The sequence below is a fragment of the Maylandia zebra genome, linkage group LG9, assembly GCF_041146795.1.
Source record: "Maylandia zebra isolate NMK-2024a linkage group LG9, Mzebra_GT3a, whole genome shotgun sequence".
NCBI classification, from domain to species: Eukaryota; Metazoa; Chordata; class Actinopteri; order Cichliformes; family Cichlidae; genus Maylandia; species Maylandia zebra.
This window is the reverse complement of record NC_135175.1, coordinates 27,488,948-27,511,298: the sequence shown is the minus strand read 5'-3', so window position 1 is coordinate 27,511,298 and position 22,351 is coordinate 27,488,948. Positions and strand designations below refer to the sequence as shown.

The following is a 22,351-nucleotide window of genomic DNA, read 5'->3' as shown; positions in this document are numbered from 1 at the left end:
AACCTCTTAAATTTCTCTAACTAGAAATATATGTAAAAAAAACCCCACAAAAACAATTTTCAATTTGTTTGTAGTTTATTGCACTTTTTTGCAATTTATGTAGTTATTATGCACTTAATGCATACATATTATTTAAGTTTGGGCTATAACGGTTGTATTGATGTATAGCAACTTGAAATGGTCCCAAAAATGGCACTACAGCATGTAAATCGTTCGTGGCGATCGTGGCTCAAGAGTTGGGAGTTCGCCTTGTAATCGGAAGGTTGCCGGTTCGAGCCCCGGCTTGGACAGTCTCGGTCGTTGTCTCGGTCGTTGTGTCCTTGGGCAAGACACTTCACCCGTTGCCTACTGGTGGTGGTCAGAGGGCCCGGTGGCGCCAGTGTCCGGCAGCCTCGCCTCTGTCAGTGCGCCCCAGGGTGGCTGTGGCTACAATGTAGCTTGCCATCACCAGTGTGTGAATGTGTGCGTGAATGGGTGGATGACTGGATATGTAAAGCGCTTTGGGGTCCTTAGGGACTAGTAAAGCGCTATATAAATACAGGCCATTTACCAAAAATATAATATAAGCTCTGGCGGACTTGGTTCTATGGTAGGTCTTAAAGGGTTAAGTCATGACTTTCAGATACCGTTCTTCTGCTGTAGACAGAATTTTTTTTTAAGCCTGCCACTTCTTATTTTGTCATCTCTTTTGGCCAATTTCCTCAAAATTTTTAAAGACACATTGCACACCATGCTGAACTATACCAGGTTCAGTGCTAATAGCCTTTTGGAAATCACCTCATTGGTGCAAATATGCTGCACTATGCCTTTTCAAGCTATGCTATCTTGGGCATTTTGTAATAGTGCCAACTAAAGAAGGATGGATGGCTTTTGCACCGTACAGTACATTACTATACACACATTGCCTCAGGAAATATCAGTACTCAAGCACTTAAAACCATAATGCGAAATATAGACATAAAAGAGGAAAGGAAACAGTATTCGAAATAATGAAGTATTAATATTTTAATATTTCATTTTATTTATCATAAAAATACATCTTTGTATTTATTTATCATTGATCGGTGATATTTTAATCACGTGCAATGATGCATTTACTGGTGCAGGAAAATAGCACAAGTGATGTTTCCCTATATTGCCAATGAGCTCAGGGTTTTCTATGCAGAAGATTATATGCTAGGCATTACACATACATCACCATCAGTTTGCAGGAGCAGGCTTGCCACTGTACTGCTGTCAAAAAGTAGTATAGCAATCAATTTAATTATAGACTGCATTTATTTAGCTAGGAGCAAACACTGCAGTTCCTTTGATTAGAGATGCAGGTCTGACTTAAACCAATCACGATGAAACTACACGAATGAACAGAGACGAGCGCGAAGCCCACGGATGATCAACCCCAATCTTACCTTCATTTCCTGTGGAAAAAGTGTACACACTCCTGTTGGGGTTCTCGTCTCTCCTCCTCTCATCTCTCACTAATGGCACTTCCATTAGTGCGTTTCAATGTTCTCCAAAAGTCTAGGACTTTGCTGCCCTGGGGTCAGCTTTCATAAGAGAATGTGGCTGTGGATGATGATGAATGTTTCAATCAATTAGCTTATTGCTGGGAACAAGTGGTGGGGCCCAGGGGGATCGTAGCCTGTGAAAGCCAGTGACACATTACCTGAATGATTACGCCACCCGCCGTAACAAGAAACCCTGACTCTGTTCTGTGCCGTTTCTTTTTGAGGGATGCTGAGTAAGATGAGTAACCTCTCACTCAGTTTTATTAACTGGAAATAGTAAAAAAAAAGAAAGAAGAAAAACCTAAAATACAAACACACACAAAAACTCCACAAAAAGCACTCCAAGGGCATAAACCTCCACCAAGGCCTTTCAGTCTCTGGGCAGTATTTCCTTTTAAAGGAATAGTATTGCATTTTGTACATATTTGTTTGTTGTTGTTGTTCTTTTTAAATGCATTTTAACCTCCTAGGACCTGGCATCCACATTTGTGGACATCACGTTTTGGGATGTCTAGACCAAATACCTAATTTTGCTCTACGAGGGCCTGATATCCATTTACGAGGACATTATACTGCCACTGTTCTAACAAAATTTAAAATGAATGTCCTCATATGTGGCTCTCATTTTTCTCAGAAACAAACATTAGGTAAAAAAAAAAAAAATCTGGTTATTCTTTGTTTTTACATTCATCAGGTCCCAATCAGCCCAAATAGCCATCAAAGAGTTCTGGTCTTAGGAGGTTAAATTTGCACTTGTTTCGACTAAAATATAAAATGCAGAGTTTTGTTATTTGCTTTGTTGAAACAGATTTCAGCACACCTGATTTACTTTTATAATGAAGTATTTATTTTATTGTTTTGTAAAATGTATTTAAACATTATTATTAACATTATAAATAGTTCTATATAGCACTCTGACTTTCAGATCAATCTATCAACCTTGAAGGAGAGGTCAGAGGTCAAATGTGACATGATATTGAAAATCTTTATATGGTATTTTCTATATGTTAACAATACACACCATACTTTCAAGGGTCATCCAGTCTACAAGGGTTTTTGTCAATTTTCAAGCAATAAGTCACCAAGTTCATCTTGAAGACTGCGGTGGATGTAAGCCAAATTGTATTGGATTGTTACCATGACTCTGCTCTACACCACTACAAGGTTTTACCAGAATTTATTTAGTTCTTGAGCATGACATGCAAACACTACCAACATCCTTGGCAAAGGTAATGACAGCAACTCAAACTTTATATTGGTGTATTATAATATTTTTGTATCTGAGTTTCATTATTTTTAATTTAAAATTAAAGCTGTGAAGTATATATTACTTAATTACATTTATTTTTTTTATATGAGAAAAAAGGAAATAAACTAAACTAAATTAGTCAGCCAGTTTAAAAGGCTAACTCTGCTTTTTCCTATCTTAACTTTTTTTGTTAAAGATATCTCACTCCAGACACTGAAGTAGAAATTCAAGTTGCTGTATGTGCTTGTTTTGACAAGAAATTTAAATGGAACAGGATTTTCAACAAAACTTTTTATTATATCAAATAAATAAATAAATAAAAAAGCTTTCCATTTGGACGCGCTGCATCAACCATCCTGTTCAAAACATACATAGCACATCCATGAAAGCACTCAGAAAACCAAACCGCTGCCTCGGTGACGTTTCAGGGTGACGTTTCATGGCGTTTTATGCACTCAGCAGCATGTGCGGTTTATTTTTGCCTCACTGTGGTGCTCTGTCTGCTGTTGAAAAGCTGAAATGGTTATTTGTGCTCTGTCTGTTGAATCACTGTTTCATCTTGACCTTGGATCACAAGGTTGTCCTGGCCCAGCCTGTTATCATCTCAATCACATGCTGATTCCTCCGCCGTGCACCCAGCACTGCTGAATTAATAACGGCATCAGTGTTAAACAACTGCTGCTCCGTCTTATCTCACCTTCTGTCCCTCCCCCTGTCCTACACATATGTTGTCCTCACATTAGGACATTACAGTGGCTTCCATTTATTTCCTGGGGGCTCATCCACTATGACCGCGTTGTCTCTCTCAATCTCCCAAACTTACCACAATATAAATTAAAAACTAACCAACATGTTTTAGTCCAACAATGAATAATTAACCATGCAAAGACCAGATTTAATTGGTTTCTTCCACAACATTTTTTTCCTAGTATAGCCCAAAATAAATATTTAACGTCATGGCTACAATACACCAGTGGTTCCCACTTGCAGCTGATAGTTGGTTTGGATCGATGCCCAATCACATTCTCACCATAAACAAACTGTACTGGAGTTTTTTGAGGAGGAGGCTTGTGTCTGGTTCCAAGGAAGAGGAAAACAGACCAGAGTCTGATTCAGATGGACTAAACAGAGCAGGGATGAAAACACCCTGAGTCATCACCCTAACCTTAACCTTAATAGGAAAGTTTAAAAGTAGTTTTTGAGTTTTGTCCGTTTGAATGATAATTTTCTGTGTCCTTGTTGTCAAGACTTTGGAGGGAGAACAATTGTCCCATTTGTGCTCATCATTCTTGCAAATAGTGCCGGATCACATCGCTGGCACAAGTTGCACTTTTTTGCAACCTCGTGTGTATTGATGACACACGTTTAAGACAGTGTTGGTTTTTCCTGCGATTTTAATGATCTCAGTACACAATCAAAGATGATTCATAGATTATACAGAGGAAGATGTTGCAAGAGTTTCAAAGACTAAGCTTTCTAAAAAAACAAACAAAAACCTTGTACTTGCTTCTGGTTCTGTTTTTTAGTAATACCAACGCTGATGTGGAGTTTTTGTTTAGGCGGTGAAACCTATCATTTACGAGAATAGTGCAGCTAGTGCTGGTAAAAATGGTACATAACTGTGGCGACATCACTGTTTGCGTGTGAAGCGACTGATGTGGCGAGCATAAATGGGCCATTAGACTCGGAAGGTTTTTGGCCCTGCAGTGGTTTTACAAGCATACTATATTTGTTCTCTTCAGCATGAACAGATTTCTATCCTAACATTACGATTAATGCAAACACATCCTGCAGTCCCAACAAGCTTGAAAGGAAAACAGCTGATTGGCCCCAACAGTACAACACAAGCCATCCATGTCACGCATTGTTTCCCTGATTTACATCTCATTGGCTAGCAATCTTTCCTTGCAGCCGGACTATAACTTACCAAGATCAGGCAAGAAAAAGGCTGCATATTGTACTGGCAGCTATGATAACGTGCCCTTTATTTGCATGGCAGTGGATGCAAAAGAACATGCAAATCTACTGGGAGAGTTTACTTGAAAACATGAGATACAGTCCCTTAATTTGGCTCATCTATTCATTTAACGTTTAAAAATGACATATGACGGGTTAAACTGATGGGGCTCATTTTAAAACACTGACATTCATTAGTCAGTGTGTCACAAATAAGATTGATTTGAGTTGTATTTGCATGCAAATGTTTTAGACCTCATTCTGTCCCATAATGACTTGTCTTTTGTGCTTGCAATCATTCGAATATGCAAAATTGCCATTTTTTTCTCCCTAAAATTCACCGTAATTGAAAAACTAGTGTTGCTACTTTTCTCCTGCTAAAATGCCTGTTCAGCCCAACACTGAGAGCAATTAAACATGCAATTAAATCTTAGTTTATATTCAATTTGTGTAATTTAATAGTTTTGTTGCTCATTTAAGCCTGACAAGGGGCTTGGGAGCACAGAAAAAAAACATGTACTTTAAGTGTTTTTTGGCGGGTTAAGTACATTATTGCTGGTCATAACTGGTAATATATCCAAATATTCCATTTATCCATTTTTTTGACACTCCAAAAATATATAAAGACATGGATATTTAATGCTGTGCAAAGAATTGGTGTATTTTTGTGGTCAGTAAAGGCGCTTTACATGGCCTACTTTTGAGTTACATCCAAACATGTCCTTTTTTTCTCCACTGGATCTTCATATTTCACTCGACATGGCGTACACTCAGGAAAATCCCAGAGTCCCCTGTGGGAACGTGATCCACATTAGCTGAGCAACATTTATCTGCTTGTTTCTCTGACAGCTTTCCCATCCAAGTGTTCCCTCTGCACTCATTCAGCAAAAACGCTTCCCTCTTCATCTGCAGGCCTCCCGTGTATTGTAAGATTAAAAAAAAAAAGCAGTTGTTTTAGCACCTTGGGAATTCCCCTGGTGTTAGAGACTCGGCATCGTTGTGGGGCAGAGATTCCCTCAAGACGCACATGTCAGGAATGGTGTCACACGGGCCATGGTCCTTTCAACCTGTGCATTCTCGGTGAAGAGGAGCAAGTTTTAATTAATTACATTCCTTTCTTGTTGTTGCTGTTGAAAGAGTATGTTGGACGCGATTTACAGGGTAATTGATAATTATCTACAGTGATCTCAGCAAAAGCTGTGATTATGCTTCAGAGTTGATAAGATAGAAAGGAAGTCTGGAAATCCTTTTGTGCTGGTGAGGTATGCATCATTGTAAGGAGGAAGAACTTTAAAAGGTAAAAGATAATTCAACTCTCTTTCCACTGTTAAAAGAAAGATTAAGGAGTTTCTTAAGGATGAACAGCGATTTAGATCCATCTGCAGCTCTGCAGATGGAGTGTTACATAGTTTTGTGCTGGAAAAGTAGTTTCATGAGACTGATAGCTGTATTTGAAATTGTACTGACCTATTGTCACATTGAAAAAGTGCAATGTAAATTGTGCACTGTTGTCAAAATGGGTAACATAGACTTTAGATTTTAAATACATGCTTAATGTTGTATAAAGGGCATTTCAAGCCAAATTACAATTTTCTCCCAAATACCCAAACAGCAAAACCTAAAACTATGACTCAAACTCCTGCCTGACGTTTAGGGGTTGGTGTGCCACCGAATCCAGACTGTTTTAGGAACATGTATATGCTGCTTTTCAGGGGGTAGAAACAAGCCACTGATATAACTGTTCAGTTATAGGACTTTTCAGTTTCTGTGATTTCCTTATTCTCCCTGTGCTTGTGTGTCTATAGGTTTTCTCCAAGTACTCCGTCTCCCTACCACAAACCAAAGACATGCATGTTTGGGTTTGTTGGGGTAGGCTCTAACCTGGGACCCTGAATTGGATAACTGCTCAACTGTTCTTCCTAACTATTCACCTCAAGAAGTATTTGCGTGGATGTTTTCTCCTTTGGTTTCCAAGAACTCTTTCACTACACAGTATCATGTGCCTCCAAGATGTTGAAGGCCCTTCCTCCTAACCCCTGTTAGGTCACCACCTTGTTTTGGTCAAGGAGCTTGCATCAGTGATCCTTAGAGTTATACCAGGTAGGATCACCCATACTGGCAAAGTTGAAGGGTATAGGCCAAGCAAAAGACTGTTGGAGGGTGGGCATAAGGTTAGCACCCATATTCTGTAAAAAGAATTCCTTTGCTACATAAACTTTAACAGAAGGATCTAACATAACTAATATAGTCACAAACATGAGTACTGGGTCTCAGAACAAACAGACTCACTCAAATGATTCATAATTCCTCAGATATTTACAAAGCTCCTTCTGGAAGCACTTTAAAAAATATATATATTACACTATATATTGAAAAACACACATTTTTACATTAAAATACTTGAAGCAAGGCTGCAATTTCTTTACTGTAAAAATTTCAGTGACTATATTGTAATTTATTCAAGTTTTTTTTATTTGTTTTAGAGGACAACACAATAAAAAGCATACAGTATTATATCTAACGTTAACATTCACATTCCTTGAATGACCATGATTTAGTTGACTGAGAATCTACACAGAGAGCAATAATGTCATTTCTATAGTGTGTATGTAGCGATTCTCTATTTTTACAATATTTATATAGTAATACTGTAATTTCTACTGTCTGTTTACATACATATACAGTTTATTTTAAGAAATAATATCGTTTATGGGGGGAAAATCTACTTTTTTCCCCACATATATGTGGAGGGAAAGTAAAGTTTTTCCCCATATGTAGTTTTTCCTCTTTTTTTTTTAAACTGCAAATTTTAAATGGTGAAGTTTCTGTTTTCAGTATTCAGTTTGGAAAAGCATGCAACATTAAAAATAACCCATATCCTCAATATTGAGGATTCTGTTTGTTTTTCTGATATCCTGTTAACTCAGGATAAATAAAACCGCTGATGAACAAAATTAATCTCCCCACTGGACACAAATAAGATGCTCTGTGGGCCACAGTGTTTTCGCTTCAGTGGTGTTCAAGATGACAACATCAAGGTAGAGAGCTGTTGGCCATAATGCACAGTGAGGAGAGATCACAAGATACTTCTGGTGTTAACTGTGGCTCCCTGCCCCCAGCAGTGCAGGCCTCTTTAAATGCTGTCGCACTAATTGGCTATGTGAATAATCCTGGAACTCTGAATTTACGTGGAAACACTTTGAAGGGTTGAATACATTTGCCCCCGGGCAAAGTCTTGCATCCGCTCTACCCAGCCGTAGCAGCACGGCGTCAGCTGACGCAGAAAGCAAACAGTCGGCCCAGAGAGGATAAGAGATGGGTTGAAAGTAAAGGTAAAACATTTGTCTAGGGACCCATGAGATTGGATGTAAAATGAGTGCAGCTGTGTGGCTACAAACAAAAAAATTGGGAAAAGAACAGTGAGGGTGCACGGGCAAAAAGATAAGGTAGTAGCAGTGACAATGACTTGGCAGCAGGCTTCTTTTCACCCACGTCTTTTACTCCTGAAAGATCCTAATATATCGATGAAATGTAATTCCTCATCTAGGTCTGCCAAAGGGTGCCTGAGGATTCTCACTGCTTTTATTCACATTCCTTCAGTTGCTGCCTGTCAGCCTTGTATTAAGAGAATATCGGAAAAATCACAACACAGAAAAATTACATTTCACTCAATTATAATAGTTCAAATGAAGGCCTGATGAACTAGAGATGCTCAGCTAACAAGCTAAGGCAGGTACAGAACAGCCTCTGAAATATATCAATGAACAAAAGCAGCAGACATCCCAGGCATTCATGACCTCTGTCCCTGTGCCCACTGACGATGCTTACAGTTCTTTTTTCAGTGCTTATGTGTGTGTTCGTGTGGTGGACGGTCTGCTGCAAGTTGCAAGAATCACTTGCATTGTACAGTGTGGATAAATTTGCCTGGCTAGTTTGTTTTGACACATACATAAGCTGCAAATGTGATTATGAAAGCAATATCAATGCAGTGTCTGTTGTGTGCACTAAGAAGCTCTATGTGTTTACTCGTCTCATTCTGATGGCAGTGTTAAGCTCCCCGTAGGCCAGACTGTTTATCTTGCTGGTGTTTAGGCTTTGGTCTTTGGACTGTACCCAAAGCGAGGCCTTGCTGTCAGTGCAGCTCCGCTCCGGTTAAACTCCTGCTAGTTGACCTCGTTTAAAGGCCTGGCTGCCTGTCTAGCTGTCCCTCTGAGCAGGGAGCCACAGTCATCCAGCAGTCTGCAGTGTCACTGCCTCTGTGTTTGCTGGTGAGTCTGCACAAGCCTTAAATTTCATAGCCATAACCAGTGCCAAGATGCATTGGCCCATCTTTGCCCTAAAAGCTAAAAAAAAAAGAAGAAGAAGAAAAAAGTACAATACTAGCCCGAAGCAAAAATAAAAATTGACGTCAGACACTCTCTTCTTTTGACCTCTGTGTTATTCTCTCTCACAAAAAATAGACAGCTACAAAATCTGTGAACTATATTCTTGCTACTCTAATTTAATTTATCTTCTCATCATTAAAGTGGACTGTTTATGCTCATTTCTAGCTCTATAAGTAACTTTGCATGATCTTTAGCGATCAAAATAATCCTTATTTATCTTAAAATGGGCCACGTTGCTGCTCTTCACTTCATCTGCTGCTTGAAAACAAGCCATCTCATATAGCTTTCTCCTCTCTTGATGCCAAAATGTTTGTGCAGGTTCTCAGTTATGGTAATCTAAGGAGCTTGGAAAGAAAGCGACTGGACTTCTTTAAGTTTCATGACAAGGTTTCTCCTCTCATCCAAGAGTTTCAGCTCTAAAGCCAAATGGTGGCGAGTCCCAGGTATTAAACCCTACTTAGGGCTGTCCCTTAAAAGGGTTGTTGACCCACTATTGATTATGTGCTTCATCACATAAGCCAAAAATAACCCATGACTTTTTTTCAAACCTTTAGAACTGAAGAAGCTTCTCAGATGAGAAATGTCTTCACGAAACTCAAAGAAGTCCAACCTCCTTAGACCCCTTCAAGCCAACTTTCTTCTAACTAGCTGCCCCATGCAAACAGAAGGTTTAAAGAGCAAGTGGGAAGCGACCCACACAAGAGACTGGATGGGAAGTCACTTGCATGCATTTTTTTTCAGAGCTCTCACTGAAGGGTGAGAAATGCAACAGGATGCCTGAGTGTTCAGCACACCGCGTACAACTTCCTTCAAAATAAAAACAAACATGCATCGTCTAATTTCCCTCGTGCCTGCATACACATCTCGAGCTGATAATTTACTGCCTGCTCTGCACACACATGCAAACAGGATAAATTGCCCTCCTCCTCGTCCTTCTCCGCCTAACCTGCTTTCTGTACATTCTATAGTTCAGTGTGCAATGATTGGATAAAAAAATTTTCCTCTGGGTTTTTGCTGAACTGCAGGATCATTACAAATATCTACAGAGGCTAATTAGTGCTTCATTAGGTGCTATGCTGGACTGGAAGAGCGTGGGCTATTTCAAAATGAGGAAGAGTCCTTGGCAGGCTCTAATTAGCTAACAAAATTAAGGTAGTTCTGGTTTCCCATTCAGGTAGAAGACTCCTGGCCTCTGCATCAATTAGAGAAGATAAACTTGATTTTAGATTTGTTTTTTGTTTTTTTTACTTTCATGCTTTATGCCGTACAGAGGTGAGGGAGGAAGACTTTGCCTGGACAAAATAGATGTTGAAAGTGTACACAATATTATACTGTTATAATTACTCTAGTTACTTAATAGTTACAGCTAACCCTATCTCTTCTCAGACCTATCCTCTTCTTATTTGGTACCTACTAAATAGTAAAAAAAAACAAGTTTACAATGGATTTGTCAAGATTTGGATGTGCAGACGATGTAAGTGCTCTAACGTTTGTCACCGTCAATGAAGTCCACACTGTGTGACAGTGTTAAAAATGCAACTTTACAGAATAAAAATCAACCAAACGTCATTATTAAGCGATAATGAAAAGTGTCAGCTAACCACAGTTCAAAGAATACAAGGAACAATGAAAACATGAAGACAAAGCAGAGAACTTAACAAACACCACACAGAAGACTGGACTGTATATACACAGAGGGCTGATTAGGGAAGTGGTGAACAAGGCACAGCTGAATATAATAAAGACAATCAACTAACAGGAAGTAAAGCCAAAAACAAGATAAAAGAGTGAACTACTTAACAGAATAAAGCAGGAAATGAATAACAACCATAAGTGGTGGCTGTAGCTCACCAGCCTTCCGATCATCGGAAGGTTGGTGGTTCGATTCCTGGCTTCCTCTAGTCTGCATGCCAAATATCCTTGGGCAAGATACTAACCCCAAATTGTATGAATGTGTATGAATGTTAGCTATAAAGCACTTAGAAAAATGTGCTTGTGCGAATGGGTGTGAATGGGTGAATGCACAAATTGTGTAAAGCGCTTTGAGTGCTCAGATGAGTAGAAAAGCGCTATATAAGAACCAGTCCATTTGTCATTTACCATAACTTCAACAGGGAGATGCTGTAGCATCAATGAGTATTCAAGGGGGGATACTCAGAGAACTAAACACAGACATGATAACAAACTCAAAGTAACCCAAAGATAAAACAAAAAACGAACAGTAGAAGAGTAAAAGCTTAAAGCTTCTTTTAGTATAACCTTAAATGCAAGAGATGGATCTGCAGATTCTTGACATCCTCCTGGTCTCAGGACCACCACTCTATGATCTTACAATTATTCAGACTCTGTGAACACTGACTGGTGGTCAAAATACAAGATTACTTTGAGCAACAAAAAGAGAGAAACCAAACAGACTAAACAACTAATCATCAACACACGTCCAAACATCCTAAAGCAACTCAAAACCCTGAAATAAAATTATGTTGATTGATTTTGGTATTGCAGAAATGTAAATAAGTCAGAAAAATTGTGTTACCAAAGAAAAATCTAGTATCAACAAACGATACTGTATGATTTCTTTTTTTGTGCCAATAATTTAAAAAGGTTTTGGACCATAAGGATTTGTTTATGCCAAATAGAGGCCATGGGTATGGAAAATGATGGTTCTAATGTTATAAATCCACTGACAGTAATAGCCACAATAATGATAATAACTTACTTGTAAAAACCATTTTAAAACCTGAAGTGGCCTGATCTGAAATGAATACAATTGAAGTGGTGTTGTTATCTGACCCTGCTTTGCCCAAATGAATTAGTCTCGAGTTCAATAATGCTCTCTATTCACTGTTAATGCACAGGTCAAAGGTGAGATACAATGTGAGGCCTTTCAGGGTCATTAAAAAAAGATCAACATGGATTCAGGTGCAGCTGTGCACTGCTATGAATCTGAAACATGGCGGCAAAAAGATACATTTTAGAAATAAACTGTAACTATCTTTGACAAAAGACCCCTACCACAGAGCAGACGCTTAGATTCTATTGATTTTAATACACTAAGTTACCACGGAAACATCCACCAGTGCGTAAACCTCTGCTTTTCTGGTTCCTCCGGTTTTGGGCTCTCCTCCACATTTTTGGATCCTGGCTGCAGGAATTTGATCCCATGAGTCACAAAAGCATTAGAGAGGCTGGGTGTCGGTTGATAAGGACGTATCAGGACAGAGGTTCTGACACAAAATCTTATTTATTTATTTATTTATTGCATGAGAGCATTATTGTCGTGCTGAAACAGGAAAGGACAGAAACTGCTGGAGGCGTTCTTTTGTCTAAAACATCATCCCACATAAAGCCACATAAGAAATCAGAAGCGATGCTGTTTATCCAAACTATTGAAAATAGTCCTTAATAAGAAACAAACCACAAATTCTCTGTGTCCAAGTCAAGAGTAATATTCCAAGGTATATTATTCAAGTTAAATAAAGCTTGAGCTGAGCTTAAATGGATTTCTGTTTGGTGCTTTTTCAGGTCAAATTTGAATTAAAATTATCACAAAAAAATCAGACATTAATGATTAAAATGTGGTCTGTTAGAGGCAGCGCAGAGATAGGGAGTCTGAGTGTGGATGTGAAGCATGCCGCCAGTTGTGTGTACGTACCTGTTGAAGGCAGGCCATGTTGGTCTGAGAGCACAATGCACTCTAACACAAAGGCACCAAGTCACCATGACAATTAGCGTGTCAGAGTGTGCGTGACTGACAGCTGCCACAGCTGGGAGGTAAACAACAATGAGCAACGCTGATGGATAAACCTGGAGTGTCTGAGGCACTCACTACAATACAAGCGCTGCACGTCTCTTATACACGCGACTGTCGTAAAGAATAAATCTATTTACTTACATCTTATTCTGGGATAATTTCAGAAATAGAAATTTGATTATTTACATGGCTGGAATTTGCAATACTGTCTTTATATTTCGTGCTTCCTGGTCTGAAGCTCCGCGTTTAACAGGGAAATATAAATTAAAATGAGAAGAAGCAACAGAAGAAAAATCAGAACAATTGCAATAGGGTTCCTGCAGCTTCCCTGCCTGGACCATAATTAATAGAAGATGTCATGCATATAGAAGTAGGTCACTGCCTGTGTGTGCTTCCTTTGAAATACCATAACACTGTGTTGTTTTATAAGCAGAGAAGATTTAGCCTACATAACAGAATGCAAAATAGACAATGGCAGTGATATATTTATATTTGAAAGCCTCCTTTTATTGATTTATCTGCAAATACTTTCCTCCAGCAATCAGTTGTTTAGTCAGTTACATCATAAAACGTTCTACATCACAAAAAAACCCTTGAAACTCGAAAACATTTCAAACACATTTGATGAGATGCATGTACATAATGCTTGGTATTTTAACTAGATGATCTTCAATTTGACTAATTGTTCCAAGACTTAAATTTCAAATATACTGCGTTGATCTTAGACAATATTCTGTCAGTGATAGGCTCAGGTAATTGTTTCTTGCTAAAAGTCATATTCTTGGTAACTTAGAATTGTGCACATCTCCATAAAACATTTTGAAAGATGTGTTCATTTTCACTCATTTTCAGTTTTACTCATAAGGATGACTTTACCCTATGTGAGCGTCCACCATTGTAACAGTGTATATAAGGGAAAGAATTATAGCCCCATGTTAATATTTTACAATATTCATCATTATTTGCAAACCTAAAGTGTTTACTGCATCTTGCTGCACAGCTGCTTTGCTGGTACCAGATTGAACCCCTCCAGTCTTGATTCTTCATTGGATAGATTCAACAAGGAGCTGGAAACATTCCTCAGAGATTTAGGTCAATATTGAGATCAAAGCTTCACACAGTAGCTGCAGATTTTTTGGCTGCACGTGATAATGCGAATCTCCTGTTCCACCACATCCCAAAAATCCTCTACTGGATTCAGATCTGGTGACCGTGAAGGCCATTTGAGTACAGTGTGACATGTGTGGCATGGTCATCAGCTCATCAGAGAGTCCAGTTTTGGGCTTAGGTTGTGCAGAGAGTGACACCCAGTGTGGTCTTCTGCTGCTTGTGGTCCATCTGCTTCAGCTTTAAATGGGTTATGTATTCAGAGATGCTCTTCTGCAAACCTTGGTTTGCAACGAGTGGTTATTTCAGCTTGATGAAGTCTAGCTATTCTACTCTGACCTTGACTGATAACACATTTTAGCTCAGAGACCTGCTGCTCACTGGATATTTTCTCTTTAAACCCTGAAGTTGGTTGTGTTGGAAAATCCCAGCAAATAAGCAGTTTCTGAAATGCTGTTTAAAAGTCATTTAAATGACCTTTCTGCTGCATCCTGATGCTCAGTTTGACATTCAGTAAGACATCCTAACTATGTCTACATGCCTAATTGCACTGACTTGCTGCCGTGCTATTGGCTGATTAGATATTTGGATTAACGAGCAGAGGAACAGTTGTACCTATTGTCAATATGGTTCATAAAACAATGTAAAAGATACAATTACTGTTTTATGACTAATTTTTTAAGAACATTATCTTGTTTTTTTAAGATGAAAGATTTCTTGTGGCTTTGCATTTTACAGTCCTTTGAAATGTACCAGTCTTCTGCCTGAGATCACATGTGATTGATGGCAGGTAGCTCAGAGGTGGACTGCTTCTCCCTTCAACAAACTCCACATCTGAGCCCCTGCATCAGTCACCACAGCAGGCAGGAATGGGATGTACTGCCAGGGCTATTCCTGGCTCCCCCTGTCACACACACTAAAAATATGCATGCTGACACACACACACACACACACACACACACACACACACACACACACACACACACACACACACACACACACACACACACACACACACACACACCTGTCTCTGACAGTTTCTCCTAGTGTCTCCATCAGGTGGGAATATTAACAGTGGCAGGCAGTAGCTGTAGCACGATGAACCTGTCCTGAGGTAGTGACTTTTGGAGAATCAGTGGGGAAATCAGTTACCAGACTTTTTGTTGTTCCACAGTCCTCATTTAAAGCAAGAGCAGGTGGATTCAGATGAAAGATGGACAACTCGCCAATATGGCGAATCATCTGCTTTACAGATTCAATTCTGTGATTTTTTTTTGGTCTCTAGACAGTGCGGAGCTAAAACTATCCAGTGAAATCCAAACAGCTTCCTAAGCACCTTATTTATGCGCTCATTCATTTTACTCATCAATGTCCAATCTGAGTCTCTGGTTTTGAGTGACTTGGCAGTTTGCAGTTACCTCTGGCTGTCATTTCAAGCCAATAATAAGCAAAGAAAAATCAGGTCCATAAGCTGCATAAGCCTCGATTTTATTAAGTACAAAACAAGGTATCAGTAAAATGCAGTTTTACAAAAGAAAGTAATCAAATTCTGCATCTGTAAGACTTTTATAATAATGAACTATATTCTTCTCCCTCATTGTTCTCTAGAGTATCTGTGCTCTTGTTTGCATATGTTATTACAAGTTAACAAGTTTGTAAGATAATGGAGTGGCATATTAAGATAATTACTCATTTACCATTTACTATTTGGAGTCACTTCTCTGAGTCAGACCTGATGTACTTAACTCCAAAACTGATTCATAAGCTCCTGCAGCACTCTTTACGTGAAACACAACAAGTCACTAACTCTGTTCATACACTCTTTGGAGCTGCACAGATGGACCTCTAGAACTTCTCACTAAACAACCACACTGAGCTAAAGATGCTAAAATGCTGTGCAGGTTGGGTGATAATTCTGTGTGATCTTCACTGTAACTAAATTTTACAAAATATACCTGCCTTTCACTATAAAATAATTTATTTCTAGTGAGGTTTAAAATATCCTTTAGTCAACAGTATAACAACAAACCCACAGACTGTAAATAAAGGATGGCTAAGGAGTCGCACCTCTATTGTAGCTGACCAGCTGGGGGCAACTCCTCTGGCTACATAAAGACTGATGGTCACGTTTTCTATAGCCACACTAAACACTTTGCTAATGAACATTTGGTCTATTTTCTTTGTGGTCACTAGTTTCAAATCTTACTAAATATAACATGATGTTTATTGGGTAACTAACGTTGCTCTTCAGAGAGAACCAGATGACAGCAGCAGGGAATGCTTTCGGGCATGGCTACTTTCTGAATGAGAAGTTGCTACGGTATGAGCATGCAGTGTCAAACTGTAGTTTGACAGTCAGCTCTAGCTTCATATGTCTGTTTTCAAAACAGAGTGTTTAATACTTAGTTTAAGGCTTCCAGATGGAGCTTCACAAACCAGTGAATCATATCACTGTGGCTACACCCTTCAATACACAGTCTGTGCATAAACAAAAATTAACAGAAGCTACTGTAAAACTTATTTTAAAGAAAAACTCTGGGCATTTTTATTCCCCATGAACATGACTGGTGGAAGAGCGCTTAAAAAAGCATGATGGGGGAATATATTCAAAGCATGTGACACTAATAGCATAAAATATATAACAAAATGTCAGCAGTTCTGTTAGTGTTCGGTTGTCTCTAGTGTTATTTTCTACTTTCTGCGTTCCCCTTTATCTGTCGTGATACCTTGTGGTTAATTAGTTATCTTTTGGTTACTTCCTGTTTTACTTTGAAGGTTTGGTTCCTCAGCTCTTTTATTTCCTGCTTTTGTTCTTTTCCCTCCTTTCTGATTGTCTGCTTTTGCTTATGTTTCATTTTTGTTTCAAACAGTCAAATGTGCCCAGAAAGGTTCCTAACTGTTTGGCAGCCATAATAAACCTTCAACAAGTCGCTATGTTAAGCCCACAGCTGAACTATGAACATTAGGCTCCTGTGAATAACTCTGCTTCTTATCAAAACAGATTGTTGTCATCTTTGAAGATTCAGGTTGTCATTGTATTTTTAGTCTTTGGGATTGCCTTTAATTGATTTCCTCATCCAAGCACGTCTTCCTTTTCCTTTAAAATTCCAGCTGTTGGGATAAATTGACGTTTTTCACTGGTGGTTCTTGTTTATATGGCCTGGCTCAAACAACAAAGTGAGATCACGCAGGGTGTGCATTTTCTGTTGATGCTGCAACACAGATGAGATTTGTCGCCATGTTGTTAAGGATTCTAAAATATAAATATACTATAATATACTAAAATATAATGCTATGTGCATATAACTTTATACATTTCTTGACATTTTCCAGGTAAATGGATTTGGGTAAAGGAAGTGGGAGGACATTTTATAAATACTAGACAGCACCTAGTGATTCTGTTTTGTTTTCTCTTTCGGACCGTGTGTTTTTCTAGCTGATAAAGACATGCTCTCTAATGATTTTTACCTGCATTTGGGTCGTCTCTCCGCCAATACTTGACAGATACGTGACATAGAGGGTATGTCTTGAAATAAGCATCTACTTCGTTACGAGCCGTGTGGGTATTATATAGTGTTTGAGTACAGTGGTGAGGAAAATCAGATTCACGGGTGTCAGATTGAGGGTCTTTCTAGGGTCTCACCACTAAAACGACAAGTCGTCTTCGACAGATTAGTGAAGAGTCACTTCATATACTTTGGCCTCTTCAGTGGAATTTACTTGAGGAAGTTGTCCACTGAATAGTAACCTGGTAATTACCTTGGGCTTTTGAGTCCTGGCTGGCCTCTCAAGGCTTCGACTGAGGAGCGCACACTCTCGGACTGAAAAATGCATTCAGCCCTCACCAAGGACCTTGAGAGACAGTCAGAAATAGCAGCCTCTCAAGACATGCCGAGTCCAGTCCGCTGTGAAGAGCATCACAGTGACTGGTGCTTCATTTTGACGTTGCCACCGGCCTTTCCTCTAGATCTCTCAGTCAGGTCACAAACACTTCATAGCGTGTCAAGTGTCAGCTAAAGTACCGTTGCTATTCTGGGCCTCTTGTCGTTTCTTTGGATTCATAAGTCATTATCGTCTTGGTTTAGAAAAACATGTTCACGTTGTGTGGAGAAAAAAAAAAAAACAGTAAAGGAGTTTTTGAAGGAGAGCAAGAATGAGAGGGGAAAATGTGTTTGTACTGGGGAGATGATGAAATCTCATTCCCACAAGAAATAGAATTAATGGCGATTCTTTAATCAGGCAAATAAGTCTGTTCTTAATTTAGCTATTAATTATGTCTTGTAATTTGGCAAACAGCACACAAAGTCTGCCAAGGGTGCCCCCTGACGCCCCTCGTGTTTTTCTCTGCTCTTCTCAGTCTACTTCCTATCACACGTTCAATCAAATGGAAGAGGCTTTACTAATTTAATATGGAGAGACGAGGAGGCACAGTTAGACAGAAAGAGGAATCTCACAACTTAAATAATTAGACCCGTGTCCCTCCCGCAAGGCACTTGATCTCAGTCTGTTTGCTGAATGTGGTTTGCGGGCTTTACTTTTTGCTTTGGTATTGACATATTTTAATAGTTTTCACGTCTGTGTCTGCATTACAAGATGTCACGATTAAACGCTGTTGATTGTAAAACTTATTCTAGCTTAAACTGCACTCATTTTTGTCTCTGGTCTTCTCTTCTCAGTGTTTGCCGATCCGTGGTCACGGATTTGTCTTGGACAAGTACAAGTGCCACTGCAGGAAAGGTTTCTATCATCCCAACAGAGTAGCTGTCAATGGTTTTACAAGTAAGTAATGGCAAATCAGTCACTGTAAGATGATTGTTCCTTTGTATGCAGACTTTATTCATGTGGCTGCGTTTAAGTGTTGCTAAACATGCTAACAATGAACAACCCTACGACTTAAAGCAGGGAAATCACAGGTGGAAGTGCGTACATTATAGCCAGTATGTGCCCAATTATACCCTGGCTTTAATTCACCTTTGTTAAATATATTAGTTACTTCTGTGCATATCAAAATGTTTGATGGCATTTAATATTTTCTGGAAATTGTCTGGAAATTTTCTTACTGACTAAACGCCACAGCAGTCCATGAAACGTGGCTGAAAGATCTGACAAATGTGAGTAAACTGAAGGATTGGTAAGTTGTGTTTATCGTACTTTTTGATTTGCAACGTCCACAGTTAAAACCTTTGTCCTGGACTGAGGTGAAGAGAAGAGCTGAGTGCAGAATGTAGAGTTTGGTGGAATAACAATGAAAAAGAAGTGCCTTAATTGGCAAAAATCTGAAAAAAACAATGTCCACTGCAGTCACTGGACTAAACAGGGCGTATCCAGACACTAAGAACCAGTAAAACATGGGGGGAAAACTGACGTCTTGATGAAGGTGAAGGGAGGATTATATGTAGACACACAGGACTGATTGCACAATGAGAGGCAGGTGAGAGCGGGTAATTAGCGGAACAGGAAGTAAAAAGCACAGGAGACACAAAGGTAAAAAATTATTATTTAGCATCAGATTTTTCAAGCAGTTGGGCAGCAAATGTTTGGAAATTTTAAAATGTTTCCACATAATCATCCTTTTTTCTCTCACTAAAATAGAGCAGATGAATTAACAATAAGTTCATTTTATTAATTCTGACTCTGCTAAAAGCTGCACTTTATGACGAAGACCGTCAGCTATTTGCGATAACCGTATCCGCCCTGTCTGAAAATTGAAGTAGCCCCAGTACCTGGGGAGGCTAATCTGGTTCGAGAAGGGAAATATCTTTTTAATGGTAGCGACTTTCTCCAGTTTATTCTGTCTGCTGTGAGTTAATTAAAAAAGGCTTTTGCAGACACAGAACCCCAGTGGTTTTCACCTGCCCTCCATCACTTTCTGTGCCATACTTTCATTTCAATCCACTTTCCCTCCTGCCTCATCCCACTCAAACCTCATACAGCGTGTTCTCGTGCGTCTGTTTCAATTTTACCCCCATTCTCATCCATTTCCCTCCCCCTTACCTTCCTTCACTCAGATTTTTCCACCATCTTATTGCATCCATTTTTTACTCTAAAACGTCACACTTCGTGCACAGAGAGCTAAATATATGTTCTGTCTGATTTAGCCAATTTGTGTTGTTTGCTGTGCTGCGAAGGCACACAAACTTGCATGTGCAAGTGTTCAAATCTGCATGAAAGCTCAGTGTGTGTGCATCTTTGTTAACCCAGCAATAGAGAGGAAAAGCAAGCCTGTTAGCGAGGCGTTGTGCTGCAGTTTGGCCCACCATGGGGCCAATAACAAGCCTGTTAATCCACAAGGGGACATCACTGACACTCCTGCAGAGGAAGCCTGTGCAACTCTCTTCCCTTTCTCTCACAGTGATCTTACATTGTGTATCTTGCATATAAATATGGGAGAGAGGTTACTGTAGCTGCATTTCCTTTGACTGTCACTCAAACGTAGCAGCAACAAACCACTGAGAATGAGCTAAAGGAAATGACTCAATGCTACCGAGATAAGTACTCCTTTTGAAGGGATCAATGATGTGCCGAGTCATAGCTTTGAAAAATAGGCCAGTTTCTTTTTAAAGGCAAAATCCCTGCAAATCTCTGAGACAATGCCTGCTTCCAATAAAGCCTCTATAAAAGCTCTATAAGTCCAAAATGTGTTATCTATCCAACCACATGGGCATCTCTCAGGGGATTTCTATACAAGCCAATAACAAGTCCACTTCCTCCTTGTTGTCCCCCTGGGTTTGTTTAGTTTTTTGTTTTTTTTACCTTACTTTACCCTGAGAGAGAGTTTTTTTCTTAAGTTTGCGTAAGTTTTTGCTACTTCCCAATGTGACCAATGTATTTGAGCAAATAAAAAACAGCTACTTTTGAAGTGGTTATAGTTAGTTTATACTACGCTTCATTCAAAAACATTTCACAGCTTCTCTGGTCCTGGTAGGATAAACCAAAAAAGTTTTTAAAAAAAAGTCTTTGTGTGTGTTTTTATTAGGGAGCTGAAGTCATCAGCCTTGTATGATATGCCTGTGACTGAACAGGGTTGAGCAGTGTTGACTTTCCATGTTCACACACAGAGATCCATCTCCCTTTTGTTGACACAGTGTCGATGGCTTCTTGTAAGGTCAGAGACGAAGAAGAGTATATATACAGTTGGGATTCACTCTGCCACTGACGCACTTCATCTGGACAGATCTGGAGGAAAATTCAATAACAAGGAAAATTTAAATGACAGTTGCTGTACCATCTGTTCCTATCTTCTTCAAAATATGATGTCGAATGTCAAATTATTGAGTAAAAAAACAAAAAAAAAAACACATATACAAATCAAAAAGATTTACAGGTCAAGGGTAGTTGTGTAAAACCTAATTCAGTGAAAGTAGATGTTACAGTCTTTTATCTTTATATTTACCTATAACAAAGCGATCAAACCATTCAACCAATATTTTAACTACACTATTGATTATTGTTTCAAATTCATTCATTCAACTTTAGCAAAAAATTTCAACCAACTGGCAAACTGATTTTCTAGTTCTGTTTCTAGCTAACTAACTCTGTCAGATTGTGTTACCATATTAATAAATGTACTTTTTTATATTCTGATTTATTTTATAGCGTATGGGTATTCTATTTGTTATGTGTTTTCTATTAAATAATTTCTATTAAAGGCATTTGTTTATGCACAGCTCTCTTAAGGCCATGGCATTACCTTGATTTCTTTTCCAGCTGTTCTGATGTGGATTTGCTCATCATTGTCATGTTGCATGAACAAATTTGGACAAAGCTTTGTAGTTCTTGGGTTTTTGGAGTTTCTCTGAGCATTGCACAGTCTGATCTAGGGGTGAATTTTCTTGAATGTCCACTCCTGGTAAGAGATGGCAACTGTCTTGAATGTTTTTCACTTGTGAATAATCTTTCTTAGTGTACAATGATGGCCTTCTTTACTTTTATAGAGCTGCTCAGACTTGTTTACGATGATCTGCATCTGATTAGCAGAAATGCTATTTACCCTCTTGATTCCTATGGATGGAGGAAGGGTGTACATAGTTTTTTCACACATTCATTTTTTTGTTAAATATTCTGTAACATTGTGTAATATGTTGCCCTGTTGTTTATCTGAGGTTATATTTAACCAGTTTTTGAACCTCTTAAGGACCAGATGATCTCTTTTTATGTCCTGATACGTAAAAACTTAAAACTTGAGTGCGTACTTTCTTTTTCACACGACAGTTTATCATCTAGCTCATTTATTTTAAGTTAACAACTTATCAGTCCCACCATTAATTCTAGCATTTTTCAACTGTTGATCTTTCTTTTGTTTTGCTTTATAAACTAAGAGTACAACGTTTACTTCATTATATTTCATAATTCATTTCTATTGTTAGCCAACTGAATAAGCTAAACTTATTTG

At 38.8% G+C, this 22,351-nt stretch overlaps 1 protein-coding gene across 2 annotated transcripts in view; it reads left to right on the top strand.

The window, feature by feature from the left end:
- Nucleotides 1-22,351, top strand: part of gpr158a (G protein-coupled receptor 158a) — a 93,410-nt gene that overhangs the window by 29,197 nt on the left and 41,862 nt on the right. For both annotated transcript variants that reach the window (XM_004551870.4, XM_004551871.4), the window contains exon 3: nucleotides 18,636-18,738. In XM_004551870.4, the coding sequence (XP_004551927.1) occupies nucleotides 18,636-18,738 (103 nt within the window). The remainder of the gene's footprint in view (nucleotides 1-18,635; nucleotides 18,739-22,351) is intronic.